The sequence below is a fragment of the Venturia canescens genome, chromosome 10, assembly GCF_019457755.1.
Source record: "Venturia canescens isolate UGA chromosome 10, ASM1945775v1, whole genome shotgun sequence".
In the NCBI taxonomy this organism is placed as follows: domain Eukaryota; kingdom Metazoa; phylum Arthropoda; class Insecta; order Hymenoptera; family Ichneumonidae; genus Venturia; species Venturia canescens.
Window position 1 is genome coordinate 17730940 of NC_057430.1, and position 24329 is coordinate 17755268.

Sequence of the window (24329 nt, forward strand, 5' to 3'; positions counted from 1 at the left end):
CATTTTTTTTCATCTCCGGGTGCTTAATCATTAAATTATGTCACGAAGAGAGACACGAACGATGCCAAGAGACAAATAAACGGCGATCACGAGCCTTCTGGTGGTTTGCGGTCTCTCTCGATTACCAAGCGATCATATGCACGTTTTAAGGTGGCTGTTTCAGAGGGTGAGGAGAATCGGGCGTGGGGTCGGGGGCCCGAGGCGCGCGCGGACGCTTGCGCCGATCTATTGCGCTTCCCCTACATAAAATGAGGCGCGCGATTGAAAGATCGCCAGTATCGCGCATTCGGTTCTCGCTATCGGTGACAAAAGCAACATTTTTTCTTTATTCTCGCCTGTTTTTCTATCCGCGTCTCTAAAGCCCTCGGGTCCTCTCGGTCCCTCGCGTTTTTTTCTCTCTTTCGTTTCACCGAAGTGGCTCAACCGCTTCGCAATCAGCAGAGGATCGAAAATCTTACAATTCACAGGCAAGTTTCCAGTAAAACGTTCGTTCGCACTTTCTCATCGAAATTCCCACTGTAAACGGCGGGGTGCAATCGCCACATTATTCCATTCGAATTTTTACAATTTTTTGTAATAATTCTTCAAATTTTTTAAAAATACTGTTCTCAAGAATGACAGCAATAATCCAACGATATTTTTGACACAATTTTTCTCATTCCGAACAGTTGTTCTTGTCGTGGAGGAATTTGAATAAATTTTTTTGCCCATTGTCACTTTTTGATGACAGCAAACAATAAATACAGGGTGAAAAATTGCACGCAGTAAATTATAAGCACAAAATATCACAAATACAAATAGCGACTAAAAAGTTGGATTCATAAAAATTAAAAAAGAAAATGATCACTTTTTGATGACAGTAAACAATAAATCGAAAGTTTCTTTCAAATTTCATCCTCCAAGAACTTCCGACACAACTTTTCAATCCATCGTTTCTATCGATATCACGATACTAGGAAAGGGGCTTAAAATCTGTGAATTCGACAGGCTGCAGTAAAAATTAAGTCTGAAATTTTTCGAAGCTCCGTCAACGATTTTCGCTCGTGCTTGAGCAAACGAAAAATGACAAATGAAACAATTGCGACTCGTTCAGAGAAATTTTTTAAATCCCACGAAAGTGGCGATATAGAAAATGTGAAAAATGATAATGAAACGTTGAGTAATTCTTAAATTTAAAATGGCCTGCGTAACGATCGAATATCCGCGATGGCGAGCTTATTCGAACGAGCTGCTTCTACTCGTGGATTAAATAATTGGCTTGAAAACGCTTTGTCTCAAGTAGCAAATGAGTACCTGAGGAGCTCCCATTTTCCTGTACCGGTTAATCTCTTGCTCAATCAATCGCTCCCTTGATCTTTGATAGTTTTTACTTATTCGAATAATCAAATTGAGAAATTCGTTGTTTGCTTCGTTGATCTCGACTACGTTATCGTACTGATAATTTACAAAATTGCTATTGCATTTATCACGATGGTCGGTCCAACGTGCTCAACAGCTCGAAATTGGGTGTCGATCCAACCTATTTTTTTTACGAGTCGATTGTCTCGAAATTACATTATTCGTACGTGCTGATCGTTAAACATTTTCTTATTTTTAATCAAATTAACTCAATTTTTATCCTTGACGTTAATTGCCTTGAAAAAAATAATTTTTTACGTTCCTCGCTCAATGGAAATGCTCCTATTATCAATTAATCGGGTTCTTCTTCGTCTAGGTGGCTAAAAAATGGAAAAATATTTTTTTTATAATACGAAAAAAACGGTAGAGCTTTTAGAAATTTTGTAAAATTTTGCCTTCTTTATTTTTGAATCTGACGATAATTTTTCTTATTACAATCACACTCGAGGGCTGAGCTCGTTTTTCTTTTGTTCAGAATCCAATTGAGCGGTCACCCAACTGAATATTGGCCCCATCGTTATCCATGCTTTTTAGGTGTTTCTAAAGTTCGTCAATTGCGATTATCCGAACTGAAATTCTTGGTAAAATACGAGGATTTAAAAGAATGGATTTTCTTGAATGAATTTGACTGAACAACACACTCGAATATCGTCCGCAAGAAAATCGTTGTTTTTCAAGAGTCGATAAACTTTGAAATTCATATGTTTTCCTCGGAATTCACACGTCGCTGCTGCGACGGGGCATTAAATATCGTGTCGCACCTTTGCGACAAGTTGATTGATTTGTGTACGCCGTTTGAGTCAATCCAACATAGATAATTCTCGTGCGAAGCAGCAGTCATGCTCCTACTCGCGGGCATAAGTACGGCCGGAATGGAAGTTCGTGTAAACGAGTCACGAGTTACGAGGCATAGTTTAGATAATCGTGAAGAGACTATTTTTTATGTGTATGAGAAAAAAACAAAAATCATAAAAATCCGTAAACCAATCAGCTGTAAAATCGTTGCATGCAAATCAGCTGGTTCCAAATTCTTGGGAGGATATGAAATTTAATTACAGTGGAAAATGAGCGATGGCAATGAAAAACATCGTCACTTTTGTTCGCGGTATTTTTAAAATGAAAAATATTTCATTGAGCCATAAAATCTTAACAACAAAATCATGAAAATGAATTTTGAAAAAATATCTTTAAAATAAAGTCCTTGAAATAAAATATTAATCTCTAAAGAAAATTCCGTCGACCCAGCACAGCATTGGTTCGTTCAATCCCTCGATTCGCTGATGCAAATGACCATCGCGAATATCGCTGATTCGGAGCGAGAGTTTTGGTGAACCAACAACTTTCCTTCGGTCCTCGGCGGTTTGTTCAGCAAAACCCTTTCCTCGCATTGTGGCTGCTCAAAATCTATCGCAAGCTTCACAATTTCCTCATTCCACGATTGAACAACGAATCGATATGAAATTACAGAATCTCTAATAAAATTCCAAGGTAACTGCACGCGTAACATTGCCGAGGGAACTTGACCTACTCGAACGGTAATATTAATTCTCAAATTACGAATGCACTCTCTGAAAACTTGTATACATTTGTAAAGTGAAAGAAAAAAAGTCATGAACGATCCCAAGGCTTCGAACCGAAGCTCGCTCTTCCCTCGTGAAGCACGCGAGTCTGGTTATCTGCTGATTATCCCCGTCCTCGATACTGATTAGATTTTTCAATATTTTTTCTGCTCCCGATCGCTGTGCGTTTCGCACGATCACGGGCTCGGAATGCTCGGAGGTAAAATTACATAAAAAACGGGATTTCATAAGTTAGCAAAAATTCGAGATGGAAAATGCTGAAAATCACATGAAATGTGCGATTCGTACAGCCGTCGAAATTAGTCGTGGCGAAAAGAACGGAGCCTCCGATTTCCCGAGCCTCCATTTTCGCCTCGCAATTTTTTTTAACGACAAAAGTCCCTGAGAACGAAATAACATTAGAAACTCGTTAAAAGTAGTATTTGGAGGAGCGAGAAAAGCCTTTAAAATTACATGCAAATTCGTGTTATTGTTGCATAGATACGTGAATAATTATTTGAGCCGCAGGTTTTCAAGGTCTCGTTGATTACCCGGTTATTACTCAGAGTGCTAACCTGTTTGCGTTGGACTGATTAATTGGAGCTCGAAAGGCAAAAGTTCTGATCATGTGATGACACTCGAGTTCTAAAAAGATAGAAAAAACCTCAGGAGCTGACTCGAATTCTTCAAATTTGGGTTCTAGTCGAAAATTTGGGAAATACTTGGAGCTTCGACGTTGTTTGATTTCTTCCGTTCGAATGCGTGACTGATTGGGACGTTGCCGAGGACATTTTTTTCTTTCCTTGCATCAAATTCGATGGTGTTTTTCTTTTGCTTTTTTTCGAAAATTTGCCAGGGCATTCGACGAATTTCCTGAAATTTTGATGGTCGTCGAGGGGCTCGAATAATCTCATAAAAAATCGCGCCCTCGATAATCGTGCAATGACTCTTTCTCTTTATAAACTGACACGAAATTTTTTCATCGTCCGAAAAACTTTTCGTTTTTTTTTCTCAATGTTGATCTATTTCAGAGCGGGTACAAATTTAGTCGGGCTTCAAACGGCCCACATCGAGGCCGAACTGCACCGTCGTCTTTTCCTGACCAATGACCGACTGAATTTCTATTCGAGTCAACATAAACCAATTGTCAAAGTGAAAATAACGAAAATTATCGAAGATAAATGATAGGCTGCGAGCACCGAATCGAAGAGACAAATCGTTCTCACATTTTTCTTGCTTTATTCTCCATTTATCTGCACAATTCCCTAACAACAATCGCTCGCGAGCTATCGCAAGTAGGGACTGTTATTTTTTTCAGAATTTTACATGAAAAAATGTCGAGAAAAAATTTGGAGTAAAAATCCCCTGAAGAAAGTCGTCATCGATTTTCATTCTCGCAGCGTTTGTGTTGCATTCGAATTCGTTAGACGATTTAAAATTTTCTTTCGCGTGAGAATCGATTCCAAAGCAAATGCCAGTCCGCCAGAGAATTCAATAATGTGCTAAATTTTTTTCGAAATCTATCCTCGCAAGAGTTTAAGCAAAAAGGAAAATGAACCGAGCAGTGAAAATGAAAAAATAAACAAAATAAAATAATAAAATAAGAAACGAGTAGCGACATTTGCAGAGGTGACCTTGTGACGCGGGGTGCGTCGAATAGTTGGCACTGATTTGATTAGTGTGCAGATTACTTCCTAACGCCGAATATCATCGAAGCTTTGCGAACGCGATTCGTCGTGGAAGTGATTAACAGAGCGCGGGCTGATTAACGTTTCGCGGTGTTGTTGATAACAAAAGTTTTCCATTTGTCTTGAGTGCGGACTGTCGGAGTTTCAGTTGGTATCTGCTCGTTGCTGCGCGATTTTTCGCAAACGGACGTGAAACGGAAGCCGCGGAAAAATCGAAAAAATTCGCTTCGAATTCCAATTTTTGTGCCAATCAAAAGTAAGCAAATCGACGCTTCCTGTGTGTTTTAATTCCAACATAAAATCCCACGAGTTTTTGTCCTCAAACGATCCTCAATTCGGAGTGGAAAACTCGCGTTACCATTTTCTCTGTCGATTACAAAAAACTTCTCATTTCGTCACGCTCTAATGGGAACTAAAAAAGTCCCTCGAGGAGTAAATTTGAGTGTTAAAACTTCGTCAATCATTCGCAGTGAACGCAATAATCAAGATCAATTGATCCATTACTGAAGGACTCATTAAGGAGGTTGGGTACAAAAGTCTAAATAATTAGAAATTAATCAAATTTGGTGATAATGTTCTTCAACATCAAGTGCGAAAAGACAATTTTTTTACGAAATGATCATTTTTCTGACAAAAAATTCTTACTGGAAATAAAAATCACCAATTTCATTAAGTCAGGCACAAAAAATTGTAATTTGTTCAAAAACTCACGTTTTCACTCAAACACTTCGAATGAGCTTTTTAATTACGAATTTTTCTTCATTTTTAAGCACTGAAAGTCAATTTGGCACGAATCGATGTCTGACTAATGATTTTCTATTGGCATCTATCGAAAGATTCATACTTTGAACATTTTTTCAAAAGATTGTTGGCAAAATTTGGATCTGATGATCGAAATTTGCTTCGATTCCCTGAAAATCATTTTGAATGATTTTTTTTCTTGATTGAAAAACAATGTTTATCGAATTGACCAGAGACACTCGAACATTATTGGCAGTTAATTAGCATTCGATCGACTGTCAATCAATATTCAATAATTCATGATCGGAAGAAGTTTGTATAAATCCAAGGGAATCGTAACGATCGTTATTTCGATTGTTAAAATGTGACATTTATTAGTGGAGAAATATTATTCAGTCCGGCCATTGTGCATGCGAATGGCCGGACTCGTCACGTTTTCTTCTTGTTCCCCCCAAACAAAAGTCTTTTCTCGAATGTCGCGAATGCTGAATGCAGTGTACATTCATTAAATTTGTCATTGATGAATCATCGCTCCGAGCAATTGACGTTTTGAAGGCGAATGACAAGGCCTTGTTGACGAAAGGAGTGACGTTTTTATTTCTTGTTTATTTCCATACGAAAAGCCCCACGCGGTGTCGATGGAAATCTCTCGTACCACGAGGAATAGAAAAAATATTGATCGCTTTCCAAATAAACACGAGAATAAAAATACCGATGCGTCATTCGTTCGAAATTTTCAATATGCCATTTTTTAACATAAAAACCACTTTTTTTCCAGGATTCATCTTTGCTGAGCGAAATTTTATCTTGGTCCACAACACTGCAGACTAAAGGTGAGCAACCATCCAAGATGTGCAACGATTTTTTCAGTCGTTGTCCATCAACCAAAAATCCCAAAACTCCCGAATCGAATATTTTGCGAATCCCTTCTAACAATCGGGAAATAAAAGAGTTTCGGACCATTGGAAATAGAAAAAAAATGAGGGAAAACTGTTTCCACTAGTCTTCGGAAATAATTTGAGAAAACGAAGCGATTCTCTGTCCCTGGCCATGAAAGGTTTCGAAAGCCACTTGAGTTTTGACCTTCAACCGAATAAAATCAATAAATAAACGACAAAATGGGGTAAACTAAAAAATTATCGATTTTTTGGTTATCCTCGCTCGAATTGATTTACCCGAAAATTCATTGATCCTAATTGATTTTCAATCGTATTTTTAATCGTAGGCAAGTACGTTGGTAAAGAAAAAACTGGGATCACCCGCACAATTTGTATCAGAGATCGCGATAGAGATAAATACAAGTTTTGTATTCTTTGAGTAGCGTCACGTTGCGACAAAGACACGCATGTCCGCGCGTATTTGTATCAACGCAACGCCGTCGATTTCTTCAAGGTTTTATCGTAATAATGCGCACTTGCTACGCTTACTTTTTTCTCTTTCTTTCTGCCATCGCACTTCGCTGTGACGAAGGTGTGAGATGAATCGAATTACTAGACTCGTTTGTGCCAACGAGCCACTCGACGTACGTAGTGACTAGAAACGTTACTTTGTCCATAAAAATTGACGAAGTGCGGAGTTTTCGACTCGCGAGAACGGCCGCTCCGATTTTTCACTTCCGCGTTATCGCTGTCAACTCAACGGGGCGTTGATCGAATGCGAATTTTTCTCATTTTTTTATTCGAACAAAGGTCCATTTACACTTGAGAAAAAAACGATTTTCTTTGATCCTACAACGCTGTAGATTTTTGGGAATTCTTTCGAGTGTTGAAACATCAATTTTTTACCAATTGCGAGCTCTGCCTACGGAACTCATCCGCTGCACATCGATTTTTTAATTTCTAACATCATTTTCCAGTTTTTCTTTCAACGAATCAACGGATTTCAAATTTTCTCGTTTTTTTTGGGTTTTATCAAAATTTTAGTATTCTTTTCTACGCAAAATTAGAGCCTCGAGACCCCTCCTCATTTTTTATCCTTCTTCATGATCTTCACATGCACTTTCAAGATGAATTATGGTAGATGATGCCCGAAGGATTGTACTCTATGAGTGTAGAAATTAGATCGATTTTTACTCCCTAATTAAAGATGTAATCAATTTAAATTAATGTCAAGCTTATTCATTCGATATTGTAAATACATTTTTTCAACTTATCTTTCGGTGAATGAAATTACAAGCCATTAATTAATCGGGGATTCACAATAGATCGAGAAAAAAGTATTAATAAAAAGACAAAAGGTTATGGCAGGAATGGGCCAAGCGAAAAAGAAACAAAATGTCGAAATAAGCAAATGTGAGTTTATACGAGTGCTCGTTACCAATTTCGTTCAATCTTTAACATAATATATTTTTATTACTAGTAAGACAATCGTCTCGAATTTTTTCCCAAACCTTCATTGAATACTTCATTGTTATTGCGTACTTTTTCATAAACTTTTTAAGGAGCGTTCATTCGTTACATGGAAAGAAACGATTTTTTAAATTAGAAAGAATCTCAATGACGGACATCAAATTATTTTTTCTCTCGAAAATGACTCCGAAAAAGCAGGATTATTTCCTCAAGCACCTCGTTTTGCCCCGGTCCCCTCAACTTTCATTTTCATTTACTCGGCCTTCTCCGATGTCAAGAGATAAAGAAAAAAGAAAAAATTCAAAAGACGCCTCCAAAATTTTTGAACTTATCGGAGTTTCGATTCTTATCGCGACATCACGCATTACCGAAGATATTTTAGCCGTTATGTAACTGCACGGTAAGCTTGTGTGACTGCCACAATATTTATGTGTCTGCTTGGCTACTTGAATGAGCTGAATCGAAGCCGAATATCGACTGCATAAAAATGCACGTACAAAGCCAACAGTAAACTGCTAAGGAGAAGCCTTCTGGAAAAAATCGTTTTCAAAACCGGTCATCCGACCCCGGGACTCGTGAAATTCTGAGCTTTTTGACCCGGTGGAACCGTCTGAAACTTCTGCCCGGTCGTGCTCAACGTTTTCATACTTTCTTCCATTTAAGGAGTTTCGGTACAGAAGTCAAAATATTAAGAAATTGATCAAATTTGGTGATAATGTTCTTCAACATCACGTGCGAAAACACAAATTTTTTCAAAATTTTCTTCTACTTAGTTATCGAGTAATTACGCATTAAAGCAGATTTCTTATGCCCGGAATGTATACCTATATATATGGAAACGCTATGCTTATACACGTAAACTTTAGTGATCAATTACTCGATAACTGTGTAGAAGAAAAATCTTAAAAAATTTGTATTGTCAAATTTGGCACTAAAGAATATGTTCACCAAATTTTATAAAATTCTAAACTTTTTGAAATTTTTTATGTTTTTAGCATGGTTTAGCATGGCAACATTGTATCGCCTGTACCGAAACTCCTTAAAAAGGATTTTTTTCGATATCGCTAGTTCGGAGCTTTGTAGAAAACGTGCCAAATGGAGAATCATTTGGAATTATTTTACTATTTTGAAAATGTTATTGCAAACTTGCAAATGAAGTTCGGTTTGTTTATTGGTTTCGTTGACACTGATGGGCCGAATAATTCATAGGAATCGACGCTTTCAGGGCGTTCGTTTAAACAATAAACGTTGTTTTATTTTTATCTTATCTCGGAAGTATATTATTCACGAAAGTGCGTTTGGACATGGAGGAATATTTTACTCGGAATTGTTGTCTGAGTAATGTTTTCGCGAAATAAGAATTAGTGAAATTACTTTTCCAAACATTGCTGGGGTTCGAAGGGTTCAGGCCGTCTTTCCAAAGAGTTTTCAAAAATTTCGAAATCAAAATATCAAACGTAAATGATTCAGAGATTTTTGTAATTCGCTGCTAATTTTTTGATATTTTTAGCAGAGTTTCACGAATTTTTAGGGTGCTTCAATTTTGCTTAATGTTGTCAAATATCGAAGTAAATTTCGTTCATACTTTTATATCTTGAAACTTTGAGTCTGTAAATTTCCATATATTTTTATATTTTTAATGAACGTTGACGAAGTTTCGCAGATGTCGAAATCAGATTTTGGTGCCAGTTGCCAAGTATCAAAATTCTAATTTAATAAAAGATGTTCTCTCAAGTTGTGTGTGAAAACGTGAATCGAATTCAATCAGCATTTGATGATTGCACCTTCAAAAATTTATGGTCGAGTTCTGAAGATCGTCAGTGGCCCAAGTTTTTCAAAGAATCTTTTTTATGTACGGTCGGATTTCGCGGGTTCGTGAAGCGATATTAGCGCCATCTGGCGCTCATTCCGAGCATTTTTTGAGTGGCTAATAGCGGAATTAAACTTACCAACTCAGCCGCATTCCCATGCCGTTTGATACGTAATCGGTGAGTTATCATCAGTAAAATCCAAAATACGAAAGCGGTCGACAATCGATAGTCCAGACATCTGCAAACGGACGAAAACAACTAAAATCGTGGTCAGTTGATCAAAACTTTGAATTCAAAACCAAAATTGACTGCTGGGTTCAGTTATTTTGGAGCAAAATCCAATTTTCTTTTGATTAAAAAAATTTATCCCATTTTCGATATTTTTCCAGTTCCATAAAAAATTATTTTACTGCTTTTTTCATTGCTAATTTTATTATTTACATTATTCAATGAGTACAAAAAATGATTAACAATAAAAGATAATAATTGAATAAAATTGAACAATAAATTTTTAAAATAAAAAAAAACACACACACAAAAAACAAAACAGAAAGCCAAACGGGCCTGACAATTTTCAAAAAATTTTCATCGAAATCGACGACAGTGGAAAGATTTTTAATTTTTTCCTTCCAAACCAAAATTCATTACGAACAAAAACATTAAACGAGGCGCAATTATTGTGGAAGAATATCACTCGAATTTTTGAAGCTTCCCCGATTCCGGACGTTATTCGAATTGTGCAAGACCGCAATATCGAACTCGATGAAAAAATTTCTCAAGCAAATTGTCACTTTTTCGATAGTTTGGAATAAATTCGCATAAAAAAATCGTTAAAACGATGTTAAAACAGAATTTTCACAAAATCTTTCTTTTCCACACAACTTTGATAAAATTTCAAGCACCTTTCAACAGTCTAACGACAGTAAAAAGTCAGAACGCAAGTTCTAGCATGAAACGGTGCCTGTAAGGTGAGGGAACTGCGTAATCGCAGAAAAATGTGGCCGGAAAAAATGCTCGTGTTTGTACAGCTTCGTTATTTAGAAAACTGTATATGAAATGCGCTCAATAAAATAACGACGTGAAATTATCGCTGAATGAAACGACGATTACCCTCATACTTTCGGTAACGAAAAAAATTCGATTGCACAATAAATCATTGATTAATTGTGAATAATTGATAATTAGGGTTGCACAGTTCCAGCGAGAGAGTTCGTGTATCGCACGTTATAACACCTCGTTCGTGATAAACTGAGAGCCAAAACGTTATCAGCTTAAGAAATTTGGCTCGAATAGAAACCTCCAAATATGTAAATGAGAAATAAAGCTACGACGGAAAACGGAGAAGCGACTGGGTCGTTAAAATGATAAGAAAAACGAGAACAGTAAAAATGATTTGAAAAATTTCAAAAATTCTATTAATTTTCAATGAATTGAACTCCAAAGTCACTAAAGTCGCAATCATTTTTCAATTAGGCCAACGACGAGCCGAAAAATTTATGTTTTCAGCTTAACCTAATCACTCGATTTATTTTTACTCAACATTGAATAAAAAGAAGGGAAAAATAATAATAAATTGAAAATAAAAATATTGGAATACGTCATTGACGTTCGCGGGTGATAAAACAGACGGCGGATCATCGAGTTCGAAATAATAAGGCCACGAGTTTACGTCGAATGCGAGTGAATAACTCGAAGATTATTCTTTTTCCACTGATTAGTATTTCGGAGCAAACACATTATGTAAAGTTTTTTTTCGAATTCTAGAAATGAGCTCTCCCGTCAGTTTGATGCTGAAAAATCATCGACTTTCGGAAACTTTAATTTTTTTCTCCGTCGAAAATTTATTTTATTCGTGCCCGAAGAGACAGTTCCAAAAAAATTTTGAACAATTTTCGTCAAAAGCTCGTCGTTTTCATTGACGAGGTTGATCGTCTGCGAATGATATGAAAGCCGCACAAGAGCCATTGCCGAGTTCACTGAACTCGCATTGATTGAAAAAATCCGTTTCCAATTATGCATGACAACGTGCGAAGATGATTAGGAAGAGTGCAAGATCGAGAAGACCTTAAACGAATTTCAAATGATCGAAACTGTGAAAATGCCCATAATTTTCTTTTTTTCTCATTTTTTATACTTCTTCGCCCTGCTTTTGTTGCCCTTAATATTTTCGGGTCTGATAACGTTGCAATCTGAAAAAAAATCGAATAGTTTTGTTCAAATCGATGAAAAGTTTTTCCTCCGAAGTTGAACTTCGATTATCGAATTCGAAACGATCGTAAGACTCGATCACTGTTTCATAGCTTCATTTCAGACACGAATTCCTACCACGCAGTGGAAAAGTACCGACTTTCAGATGTAGTTCTTCCAGAATGACGTTTTGCTGACGGAGGGACTCGAATCCCCTCAAACCTCCAGTAAACGAACCGCCCTACGAGCTGCGTGTTTTTAGTCACGCTCTTCCAAGTCCGTGGCTCTTGTTCCACGCATTCGAACTGCTCGATCCCCCGCTAGCATTTCATTAGAGAATGACTATTCCGAAAAAAATATCGAGGAAAGGTCACCGAGACCAATTTTGCTGATTAATTTGAAAGAATTGCTGGGACAGGGACAATTAATTTCGGATTATTTATTGGGACGATTCAGTGCGAAAGTAGTCGTCGGGAAATAACTTTTCCAAAGATTTTTGACCTCGATTTCATCGACAGTTATTTCGGGGACAGAAATTTTTTTTCGTGGTTTCTTTTTCGATTAAATTATTCATCAGAATCACGGTTCAACATTTGTTTCATCAGACGAGTTATGAATTCATTACTCTCGATTAAGACGATTTGTTTTTATGTATTTTCTTTCGCAACAGTTCGAAACTTTCTCAACGTTCGTGTTTTTTTATCTCAATTTTTTGTTTCAATGAAAAAATTGATACTACGCGATTATTAAAAAACAAGGATTTCGCGGGTTTTTATCTTCAACTATTACGAGAATTCGATTCACCCAATTTCGCAATGCTTTAAAAGGACTTTTATCCGGTACGAGGGACAGAAAGTTAAATTAATTTTGTCGCAGGTTTCCGAAAATGTAGGAATCCGACACTTCGGTCAGTAATTTTTTTTCCGAAATTCGATTTTTTATTGCCAACGTGATTTGAAGCTGATCGAGCTAGAACATTATAATCGATTCTGAAACCTGTGAAAGTTTTTAATAAGAAAGTACAAATCAATACTTTTTGGTTACGACGAAAATTCGATTTTGAGTCCTGAAAACGTACGAACATCGATGACTCGAGATTTGCACGAAATAAATGGTTTTCCATCAATATTTATAATGGTACGATCGCCTCAAAGGATTTCGTGAATTTTCTGACAAAATTCGAAGTATTATTTACTTAAATTCGATTTACGTAAATTCGAAGTAATATTTACTAATAAGAAGACAGTGTCAAGTTTTTCTTTTCGATCAGGAGACTTTCCTGTAATCGATATTTACGAAAATACGTGCCGTTTGAATCCGCCGAAATGTTCGACTTGGATCTCGAGCCATTCTCAGCCCAAAAATCGTGTTCAAGCCTACAGCAAGTTTTGAAAAATGGAAAACAGTAAAATTTTTTTTCTTCGCAATGAATAAGCGAAAAACGATCGAAATGATGGATCCACGGAGAGTAAAATTTGGTCGGGAATAGTGGCTTGAACGCGGCGAGGTAAATAGCGAGTGAGAAAGATATTGAGAGAGGAGAAGGGGAAGTATATAAAAGCAGGATTTGGTCGTTCTCTAGTCAGTCGAGAATATTGCCCCAAGCTCAGCTGTCTTTCAAGGCCGAAAAGTCATAAAGAAATTTTCAAAAATATATAAACACACGTATTAACGTGTAATTTTCGTAAAGCCGAGATCGAAGAAAAAAAAACATTCCCGCGAGGAATTCCGTTGATTTGTTGAAGCGGAGTCTGCGGAGCTGCAGCAGAACACAGAGGTCGAGTTGAAAGAGTGTCAAATTTTATCGCTGCGTTTTGCTCCCTGGCTCGATAAGACACTCGGGCTAAGTCGGGATTTGCAAATTAGCATTTTAAAAAAAACGCACTCGCACGGAGACACACTGTGAGATCAAAATTGTTGGTCTCGTCGTATCCCTTCATTCCGCGAGGAGAAACACGCGAACGAAAGTGCGCTCTCTGACAGCCAAATTATTCAGGCACCAAAATGAGTTGCAGAATTTTAGTTAAAGTGTGTGAAACTGGCATCTTGCAACGTTCCATTGTTGGACGACAACCAAAATGGCTTATGCTTGGCAGATGCATCAGGTTTGTTTATTTATCGTTTTACCTTTCATTTCATTTTCTCTCACAGCCTTAATACTCGTTTTACAATCTACTAAAGAAAAACCCGGAAAACAAAACATTTCAGGCTCGAAGCATTAGAAAAATTCGACATTTCGTGAAAAACGATTCTCCCCATCTTCGAAAATTCCATTTCAACTGCATTACTACGATCGTGTTGATCAGTTTGAAAATAATTTAAAAACCGAAGAATCAAAAATGAACAAATATTTCCGAATATCTGTATCGAGGAACTGAACTCTCATTGCAACTAAAATTTCGCTCGAGTTGAATCAATCAGAGCCCAATCAGAATATCAAATGCCCAGAAATACAACGATTTTAAGGAATTTAATTGTTTAATCTCAGCAAACATTACCCACGACCATAAACTCATAAAAATCATTCGTTCGTAGTCGAAATGAAAGAGCTCAAGATGAATTCGAGTGAAGCAGTGTAAAGCCTTAAAAAAATGTTGAAACAAAGAGCTGATTGGTCTCTGTTGATCCTCGCAATTAGTTTCTGTTGTCTCGAACGATATTCGCGGAGCTCTACGAAAATGAAACGTGGATGATTATGTGGTAAGCTGGGCATGGCAGAAATGGGGCTTTTTACGAACGCGGACTTTGTCTTCGTCGGTGAGGCACGAGCTCGGCACATCAGCAGCAGCAGCGTGGACTCCTCGACTCGAGGGAGACTCTTTTCCAGCTTGATTGACGTGTTCTTATAAAATACGAGTCAACATTGTGCAGTAGAGAGCCCGGGCATCCTCGAAAGCAACAGACGCTCCGACCCACATTTTCGATTGACTTTCACACTCGCCATCGGAGCTTAAACGCTCAATCATTCTTCCAAATGTCACGCACAATACCAAAATCAAACAAACATTTTGCTTTACCGAGTTTTTTCGGACAGTTATTTACGAAAAAGGAAGAATCTTTTGAAAAATTGCTCCAACAAAATACCACAAAAAACTACCAATTATGATGAATTACAACATTTCTGTTGGAGTCGTAAAATCAATGCAAGTTCAATCGTAAAGATCACATAAACGATAATCCTCGTTTCGATTTCACAGCCCATTTTCAACAAATTTTCGTCAAAAATTATTTAAAAAATGAAAAATTGTGATAAAAACTGAAAAAATTATTGTTGCAGTTAATAATATATAATAAAGATAAATAAATAAGAATCGATAACCAAAAAATGATGAAAATTGAATCTCGCACGTAGAGAAAATTCCCTCGCGTTTCGAAGGACGGAGCCCCTTTAACAATAAATCGATATAGAACGAAAAAGACACAAAGGACGGAAGTTGTGCGGGGTCGCGGGGGGTGGGAGACTCATTTCTTCGTTGCGAAAAGCACGTTCGTAAATCGTCGTTGAAACGTGTATCGATTCTGACCAAGCCAAATCGATTGATCCACAATAATTGTTCAATTGTTTTAAATGAAATGGCAAGCTCGAGTGCTTGATTGGTTCGTTGTGAGCCGAGGGGGAATGGGCGAGGAATGATTTCGGGAATGTTGTTATTTCGCTTGAGCTTCCTGTTCGAGGGATTTGCACGATTAATTAGCATCGGAAAATGCGAAAAGAAGAATTATCGATTTTCTTCATTTGAACTTATTCGCACACGCGATTTCATTCGATTCCAGCACAAACATTCTCGTTTAGCAGTAATCAAGAGAAGTGCAAGGAATAATAACAATAATAATAATAATAATAAAGGCGATTAATTCTCCCAGGCAAACACATAAGAGTGTCGTTGTATCGATCATCACCGCGAGGATTCAACGTTTCAAGCTGAACAACCCATGCATCTGACCTTATTTTTCTTCCCCACCAACGCACTTTTTTCAACTATATTTCTTTCGATTCTTGCCTACGCTGTGAGCGAACGAGGAATCAGCATGTTTCATAATTCTCAAGGTTTTTAGAAATTATTTAGAGATTATTTTCATTCAAATGTTTGACCAATCGGGAGGGAAAAAAATAGCGAGCTGCGAATGCTAAATCCTTCTCAACTCGCTTCGTCGCTCACTCCAGATTTACCCACGCTGTAGAATCTCCTGTGATTTCACCTTTCTCATCAAAATCCTTTATTACGTGTGACGATTTCACGAAAACGGAATTCTTCCTTCTGAACCGACCACGCACATTTTTTAACGTTTCAACGTCAGAATGAATTTTATTTTTTTCGTTATTTTTATGATATTTAGTCACTTTCGTCCCCATTTTATCACATTTATAAGAAATTAACTTATACAATTCGAGAAAAAATTTGAGAATCGAGCAAAAAACAGGAAAGTTTATATGAATTTCGTTCTGGAATGAGCGAGCATTCTTTCGACAATTTTTTTGTATCTACGAGCTCTGAATGACGACGCTGGATTCATGATAATCGGCTCCACATGTTGGGACAATCGTGTTGTTTCGTACGCGTGTGTTTGATAAGTGACTCATAACTCTATCGCTCGTTTAACTGTCTCGTTATGTTTCATATTACTTCAGTTTTACGAGAGTTCAATGTAGCTCTACAAAAAATGTATCATTTACAGAAAACTCTCTCATGCGATCTTTTGATGATTTTTTTTGCTAGAAATTGAAATTTTATATTAGTATCGCTCGAAGGAATTTGTGATAAAGGCAGCCGTTGATAGTAAAAAATCGATCGTTAACGGTTTTATTAATCAAGGAAAGTGGCTCGTCCCGAATAGAAAATTGAGTAAAGAAGCTCATTGCGAAGATTCTTCAACATTTTTTTTCTACCAACTTTCACCTCACTTTAAAACGTTTTTTTTAAATCGTTTCAATGACCTTCGTCGAGTTAGGAATCTCGATGTATGAATCACGCTCGTATTTCAATGAAGAAAATTATTCAAATGTCACAAAAATTAGAAAAAACTTCATAAAAATTGAAAGAAGAAATTCTGAAAAAATACTTTTGTCAATTGATTTTTTTAATTGAGCGACGAGCCGAATTCTTTGAGGAATAATGACAAAAGTTTTTATGAGAGCGGTAAAATATAATAGGATTTCGGTAATTCTCGACGCTCGTTTCGTCGAAGACGTTCCAGCTTTTTCGTTATTTTTTCAGAATTTTTTTACACTATTTTTGACACTTGATACCTCGAAAATGCACAGCTCATTTTCAATTGCTAAAAACGAATTTAACCATTGGCTTTCACACAAAATCCAAAACGTCAATTGTCGGTGAATATTTGCACCGGAATGTTGTGCTCAAGGGTCAAAAATTGGGAAGTAAATTTCAAATTAGTGCTTGAACTTATTGGGCCGAAATACTCTGGCTTAGAAATTGAAGCGTTGCGTGTCGTGTTTCGCTCGAGTACCGAAAGCTTCTCTATTTCCTCGTCGTCGTTCAACGTGTTGTTATAATAAAGAAAAAAGGTGTGGCTGCTTTAAAAAGCGTGTCAAGATTCGATTCGACGCTTCGAGGCGATCGGTGCAGTTTTGTTTTCGCAATTTCCCCTCGAGTCGAAATTTCGTGAGGTTGTGAAAACGCCCACGTGAAGACGTTCGTTTATGCTTTTTGGTTACGATGGAAAAAACTTTTTTTGAATTTCACCGAAAACACACATTCCCCGGAGCTTTTTATTTTTATATTCAAACGAAGATACGTTCGTTGGTCGATCATATGGACAGGAAAAATGGTTCAACAATTCCGTAATACTCCAAACACATCTCGATCGTTTTTTTCTTTCATTCATCAAGTTTATCGAGCAAAAAAATAAGTAAAAATATCTTTGTGAACGACCCAACGAAAAGCAAGTTATAATTATCCGAATATCGTTCCCCGATTTGAACGGAGTTGCTATAAAGTTGTACAAACATTTTGAGAGCATCGTGAAAAGAAGATAAATCATATATGAATTTCATTGCATTTCCCAATCCCCTGACATCGATGTCTCGAAATATGTAAAATAATTTTCGATCACATCCGGCTCGTTGACTGCACGAGAAAAAGATAAAACTTCTTCCAAATTCTCTCATTTCAATTTCAACCTGTATTTTTATAGCTATACATTAATTTGACTGAAAGTGCGACTGATCCAACGCACACTCTGAAAGCAAAACATGCGCATATTCACTGATGTATTTATAGAAGCCAGTACACGTGGCAGTTCTCAGGAAAATACGAAACTTTAGTGACATTCCACCTTGTACTTCTTATCATTTCAATATGAAAACAAAAGAATATTTTTTTCTCAAAAAATAACTCAATGCTGAAGAAAAATCTGCTCGTCAAAACTTTTCTCCGCGAGTGTAACATTTTTTAAACAATTTCCAATCGTAAACGAATATTTTATAATTAAAATTCATCGATGTAATGAAGAAAAAAGCAATATGAATATTTATTTAAGGAAGTTCGAGCGAATCTAATGGAAATCGAAAATTCCAACTTTGAGAGTTGAAATTTGGAATTATAGTAGAAATATAAAGTGTGCATATATTCATGGAATTATTATGGGATCTGCCATCTATAGTTGTCGAGAAAACAATTAACGAAAGTCACATTTTTTGAAAGGTTTTGAAGATATCAATGATGTCTTGAGAAAACCTTGTTATCGGTGAGAATCACTTGGGAATATGGAAAAAGAAAAACACTCATTTGAGGTTAACGAGTAACGACGACATAAACGGTGGGAGGTTTGACAACACCATGAGCCAGCTGGTTTAAAATATAGACATGTGTACGCATATAAATAGAAAATGGCTGTTGTCACATTTTGCTTGACGATTTTACTACGAAAGTATTTTAACCGCTATTATAATATTAAAAGTTCATTAATCTCAACAAATAAGTTACACATTATTTTAATAATTGCGAGAATAAATTTTATTCGTTTCTTTGACCATCAGAAGAGCAAAAAAGTTCAGTTGCTTTCTTGAATCACAAGTAACGCATGATCTACCTTAAAAATTTATCACAATAAACATCCTTTGGTCATTCTAATTCTTTCCAAAATACCCTTCGAATCTTTTTAAATCAATTTTTACCAGATGCTCAACATTTTTTATGAATATTTCTCATTTTTGTGTTCGTAGAATTTTCAGTTTGTTCTTTCAATTTTATTTCCATGAAAAATTGTATTTTCATAGGAAAATGTCGTTGATTACGATTTTTGATGAGACTTTTTTTCTAGCACCACCACAATGTCGAGAACAATGTTGAAAGATTCGCCAAACGCGGCGCTCAACAAGACCGTCCTTTCCCGATACATGGATTTGCCCCAACCGGACAATATGATTCAAGCCAAGTACATTTGGATCGATGGGACTGGCGAAGGACTTCGTTGCAAATCGAGGACTCTTGATTTCGTTCCAAAAGATCCCAAAGGTATCGCATTTATTTCGAAAATGTAATTTTTCTATGTTTTTCTGGTTCAGTGACACAAAAATCTGCCGAGCTTCGTTTTTGGCTCGTGAAATTCTACAAGATTTTATGAAAACGAGTTTTATCTGTGAGAAACTCATTCCGAAGCAAATTGATGAACTCTTAAGTGCCAAATTTATTCCGTCATGAGGAAACAAGTTTTTCTACATACTTTCGTGGGCGATTTAGTGTTGGATTGATTTTCTCATACGCTTGGCCTCAAAATTCCATTTTTTCAATAGTTCGAAGAGAGTCCGAATATAAAAAGTGGATTTTCGACACGAAAAAATGCCGCTGGACGGTTTTTGTCGGGAAGAAAAAAAAAATTTGAAAACATGTAAATTTTTCGATCACAGATTTGCCCACGTGGACGTACGACGGTAGCTCGACTTATCAAGCCGAAGGTGGAAACAGCGACATGTTTCTCTACCCGGTAGCGATTTACAAGGACCCTTTCAGGCGTGGAAACAACAAGCTGGTCCTCTGTGACACTTACAACAGCGACAAAACTCCGAGCAAAACGAATCAACGTTTCCGTGCAAACGAAGCTCTGGAAGCTGCCAAAAGCCAGGAGCCCTGGTTCGGCATCGAGCAGGAATACACTTTCCTCGATTTTGATGGAAGGCCATTGGGCTGGCCGAAAAACGGTTTCCCCGGACCGCAAGGTCCTTACTACTGCGGCGTCGGAGCCGACAAGGTAATCGGGCGTGAAATCGTCGAGGCTCATTACCGAGCTTGCATGTACGCTGGTGTCAACATCGCTGGTACCAACGCCGAGGTCATGCCGTCCCAATGGGAATTCCAGGTCAGTGTTTTTTCCCATTTTGTGTCAAAGAAAAACCGCTCGACACGAATTCCGATAAAAAGTACTGTGGCCACAGCCCTTAAATATCGAAACAAAAGCTGGTGGAAAAAAATTGTTTACGCCCTCTGGAACGAAATTAATAAAAAAAGTAAATTTTTGCTTGAGATTTTTTGACTTTTTCTTTCAAAAAATACCGACCGAACGAATTTGTTTTCAAGGTTGGTCCGTGCCTGGGAATTTCTATCGGAGACGATCTCTGGATGGCTCGTTTTATTCTCCATCGCATAGCTGAGGAATACGGAGTGATAGCGACGCTGGACCCAAAGCCGATGCCCGGTTCGTGGAACGGTGCTGGTGCCCACGCGAATTTCTCGACGAAAGCGATGCGGGCTGAGGGTGGAATCTCTGAAATTGAAAAGGCGATTGAAAAACTGAGCAAGAAACACGTTCGTCATATTCAGGCGTACGATCCGCGAGGAGGAAAAGACAACGAACGTCGGCTTACGGGACAGTGCGAGACGAGCAGTATTCACGATTTCAGTGCTGGAGTTGCCAACAGGAACGTCAGCATAAGAATTCCCCGGGGCGTTGCCGAAGTGAAGAAAGGCTATTTGGAGGACAGAAGGCCGAGCAGCAATTGCGATCCTTACGCAGTTTGCAACGCCCTCGTCCGCACCTGCCTTCTCGACGAATAGAAAAATCCTTTTTACACTTTCGCAACGGTGGTTTGTGTTTCGTTGAAAAGCTCCGAAATATTCGATCGAAGAATTTCCTCTCCGCGTCCAAAAATGCCCAATTTTGTGCCCTTCTCCACTCGCTGGAATAAAAATCATTAAAGCTTAAGAATTTTCAACAAAATTATAAAAGTATCGGTGCTTTTCAACTTGAATAATTATATTCTGTCTCAGTATATTGCACAACATATTATTTGCATTTCGAGATAATACTCGGTACAAAGAATGTATCAACTAACGAAGTACATTCGAAAATTTTTGAGTTCATTGATATTGTCGATGTTCGATTTCTTATATTTTTCCTTTCCTCTTCTATCTTCAATATTCTTTACTATCATTGGATTTTACTGGACATATTTTATCGTGAATCAAACTCGTATGTGTACGATGTATTTTCCTCAACTGGAAAATATAATTTGTAGAGAAACGAAAAATGAGAATATATTTTCACAAGCTCTTTAAGAACGTGTGAAGAAGAATTTTATAGACGTTTCGTTTTTATCGGTAAACGAAACTTATATTTTTCAATAAATCACTTTAAAGGCATGAAATTCGAACAGTGTCTCTTCGTATACGTCACCGTTAAAACGTGGTTAGCACAAAATATCTGTAATTCATGTGATATAAATATATATATATATATATATAAATACTTATGAACGAATCGAGGAACAAATTTATTTCATAAAGGATATAATATTGAGAGAATTTATTTGATGATTAAATTCAACGAGCTTAAGAACGATCGAATTATTGTTGTTATTATTTATCGAATAATTATTCATGTCGAATGAAAATAAAAATAAGGTCGATGGAAAGAAAAATCAATGTTGGAAGCACAGAAAATTTTTTAATTCAGAGCAAGCCTCGACTAATGAAAGTAAAAAATAAGTTTTACGATGTAATCTGTATTTTGAGGCTAAAAAAAATCCACACGTCATTTACATCGAGAAAATAAACGAAAGACAGACATACGAATATTATTTTCATTAAAAAAGTATTCTGTGTAGTTTGACATTTTATTGTAATAAATTATATTACGTAAGTATTAATAAGAGGATTTTCGTGTCTGGCGTGAATTTTCGATCGTTCGAGTACACGGGATTGGAGCAACGATTGTTAACGATTCTCATTGTGAAACGTTTTTTCAATAATCATCGAAGAAATTATTTCTTTTCGTCGGACTTGAAAGATTGTGACCGAATTTAGCACTTAACTGCGTTGTATTAACCACTTGTTGGTTCTATAAAAAGTATATTTTCGTTCAACTCGTCTCAAATTGTTTATTTCCTAGAAAAATTTTTTTTGCAGAAAAGTTCTCTAAAATGTCATCGAACCGATGAGCATTTTGTTTTTTTTTCTCAACTTTTGGTTCAGAACTCATAGATGTTTATTTGCTTATGAGCGAGTTTTGACAAGGAGAAACTTGACAAGAACTACAAAAAGCAATGAAAATTATCTTGCATCTTTCGTGGATATGACGAAATAACGAGAAACTCCCTTTCGATATTACATGTATTTTTAAATAACAGAAAATTACGAATCACCCAGTTAATATTCTATAGCTATTAGTGATTGAAGATTCTGGAGGACTCGTTAAACGAGTGGCAATTTCCGTACAAACTGCCTATGCCATAACCAACCGGTTATCGCGGCGAGGCAATACCATGTAAAAATATAACTCAAATGCTCGTTTCTGAGGTTCACTCGTGTTTGTCCGGCTATCGGACCTCCCGGTACCGTTTCTTTGGCCACCAATTCTATGTACACCGGAGACGTTCCTGCATATTCTGCCATTGCATCCAAATCCCTGAAAAAGATTTCCTTTCATCAGTTTCGAGTGGTATTTTTATATTTGATTTGAAATCAAAATCAATAATGGAGTTTTTATTGTTCTCAAAATGAATTACGAAGAACTGGATTGGCATGTTCGAATAATTAAAAATACTTTGGAATTCTCATTCAAGTTGATCGAAAATCTCATTCAAAATTACCTGTAAAGCCAACTCTGTTTTTTTGGTGAATTTTTTGGAGTAAAAACTGGTCTATGTTCGTTGAGTCGAACAATTCCAGTGATCTCGATCACATCGTTTGTTTGTGTCCGAGCCTCTCTAGGATCTTTTTTGTAGCGAAGTGGGACCCATCCTCGATTCACCAAAATTGTCAAACTGCAACATTTGGAATTGTTCATTTCATTAATTTCATCGGTATTCGATTACTCAATACCGTATAATTTGATATTCAGTTATTCAATCGAATTCAAATAGTTCAAATTCAAATGATGATTAAATAATTTTAAGTCATGATAAAAAGCCTGTATATTTTTGTGTAAAATGAAAAAATGTTGCTGCTGTTAAAAATTATTTTCAAAGAGGATACTGTTTCCGTGAATTCTATATGGTCCTGCATAAAAAATTCCTGAAGGAATAACTCAAAATGACTATCCCAAATATCTGTTCCAAATTTTGAATACAATGAGAATCAATGTTTCATAAATCATTTTAGAGGAAACCGTAATTTACATACTCTCTTCCTTCAACCTCGAAGGGTGTGACAACACAATATCCGGAGTTAGATCTACCAGGTGTCAATACTCCTCCGGCACCTTCTGAAGCTCCAGCTCCTTTGATAATCAAACTTCTAGGCCCGATGGTAAATTCTCTGTCATGTAAAAATCGTCCTCGTACTTTGACTGGATGATATTCCATAGATTCAAGTTCGGATAAGCTGAGAGATAAATTACACAGTTTTAGTACAAAAAAACAAAAACGTTTACTTATACATTGAGAATGTATCCACTTGCAGCTTAAAAATAATAAAAATCAATGCTTCGTTACTCTTCAGGCAAATATACAGGAGTTGACGAAGTCCTTTTATTCAAGTCGTTAATTAAGGAGAGCTTCCACCAATGTCTTTGAATTTGCCATGTGCCGAGACAAAACGAGGTAATTGGTATGCTCTGTAATTAATCACAATTGCAATGTCAATCATTTGTTTGTGTTATCAATATTTTGCAGCAGTTATATATAAAAAATCATAATAATTGATCGTGATTTATTTTAAAAAATCGTATTATTTTAATAATATTCATGATTAAAATGGAAATTTAACAGAATCAATGATATAGTTATATGTACTTGCCAAAAGAAAATATCCAAAAGCACCGGTTTCGTGTTCATCTCGTGATTTGAACGACTTTCTTTCTTTGTATTTCAGGTTATATTTTGTACTCTGTCCTCTCTGTGCAATAACAAAATTTGGACATTGTTGAGGCTTTAAAAGAGTAACATTTTGCCCATGATACAGGTTCCGTATATTAATCGTTTTCGCAAATTGTAACAATCGCATTTTTAAAACACAATTCATGATGAATTATATTTATTTAGACTACACAACAAATACCGGAAAACTATTCCATAACAATTGTACAGATGTAAGCATATAGATCCGAATAGATAGAATGTCAAAAATGGAAAATGGGTAAGCGATAAAATAAAAAAATACAAACCCACGAGTGAATCGACTCGCGACTACTTCACGGCTG

The 24329-nt window shown here is 36.6% G+C and overlaps 2 protein-coding genes across 5 annotated transcripts; one reads left to right on the top strand and one right to left on the bottom strand.

Annotated features, from left to right (window-relative positions):
- Nucleotides 1-265: 265 nt before the first annotated feature.
- Nucleotides 266-22053, top strand: Gs2 (glutamine synthetase 2). Of its 4 annotated transcripts, none has more exons than XM_043430520.1 (5): nt 266-467; nt 6165-6219; nt 19017-19210; nt 19603-20051; nt 20270-22053. In XM_043430520.1, the coding sequence occupies exons 3-5, from the start codon at nt 19027-19029 to the stop codon at nt 20744-20746; spliced, it is 1110 nt and encodes a 369-aa protein (XP_043286455.1). In that variant the 5' UTR covers nt 266-467; nt 6165-6219; nt 19017-19026; the 3' UTR covers nt 20747-22053. The 4 variants fall into 4 exon arrangements, with proteins under 4 accessions (XP_043286455.1, XP_043286456.1, XP_043286457.1 ...); XM_043430521.1 differs by lacking the exon at nt 266-467 and adding an exon at nt 4770-4901; XM_043430522.1 differs by lacking the exon at nt 266-467 and adding an exon at nt 5028-5168.
- Nucleotides 20960-24269, bottom strand: Surf1 (surfeit locus protein 1). The gene is made up of 5 exons (XM_043430525.1): nt 23927-24269; nt 23623-23744; nt 23312-23512; nt 22780-22953; nt 20960-22595 (listed from the first exon to the last, which is right to left on the bottom strand). Exons 1-5 carry the CDS (start codon nt 24149-24151, stop codon nt 22382-22384), a joined length of 936 nt encoding a protein of 311 aa, XP_043286460.1. The 5' UTR covers nt 24152-24269; the 3' UTR covers nt 20960-22381.
- Between the last annotated feature and the right edge of the window lie 60 nt (nt 24270-24329).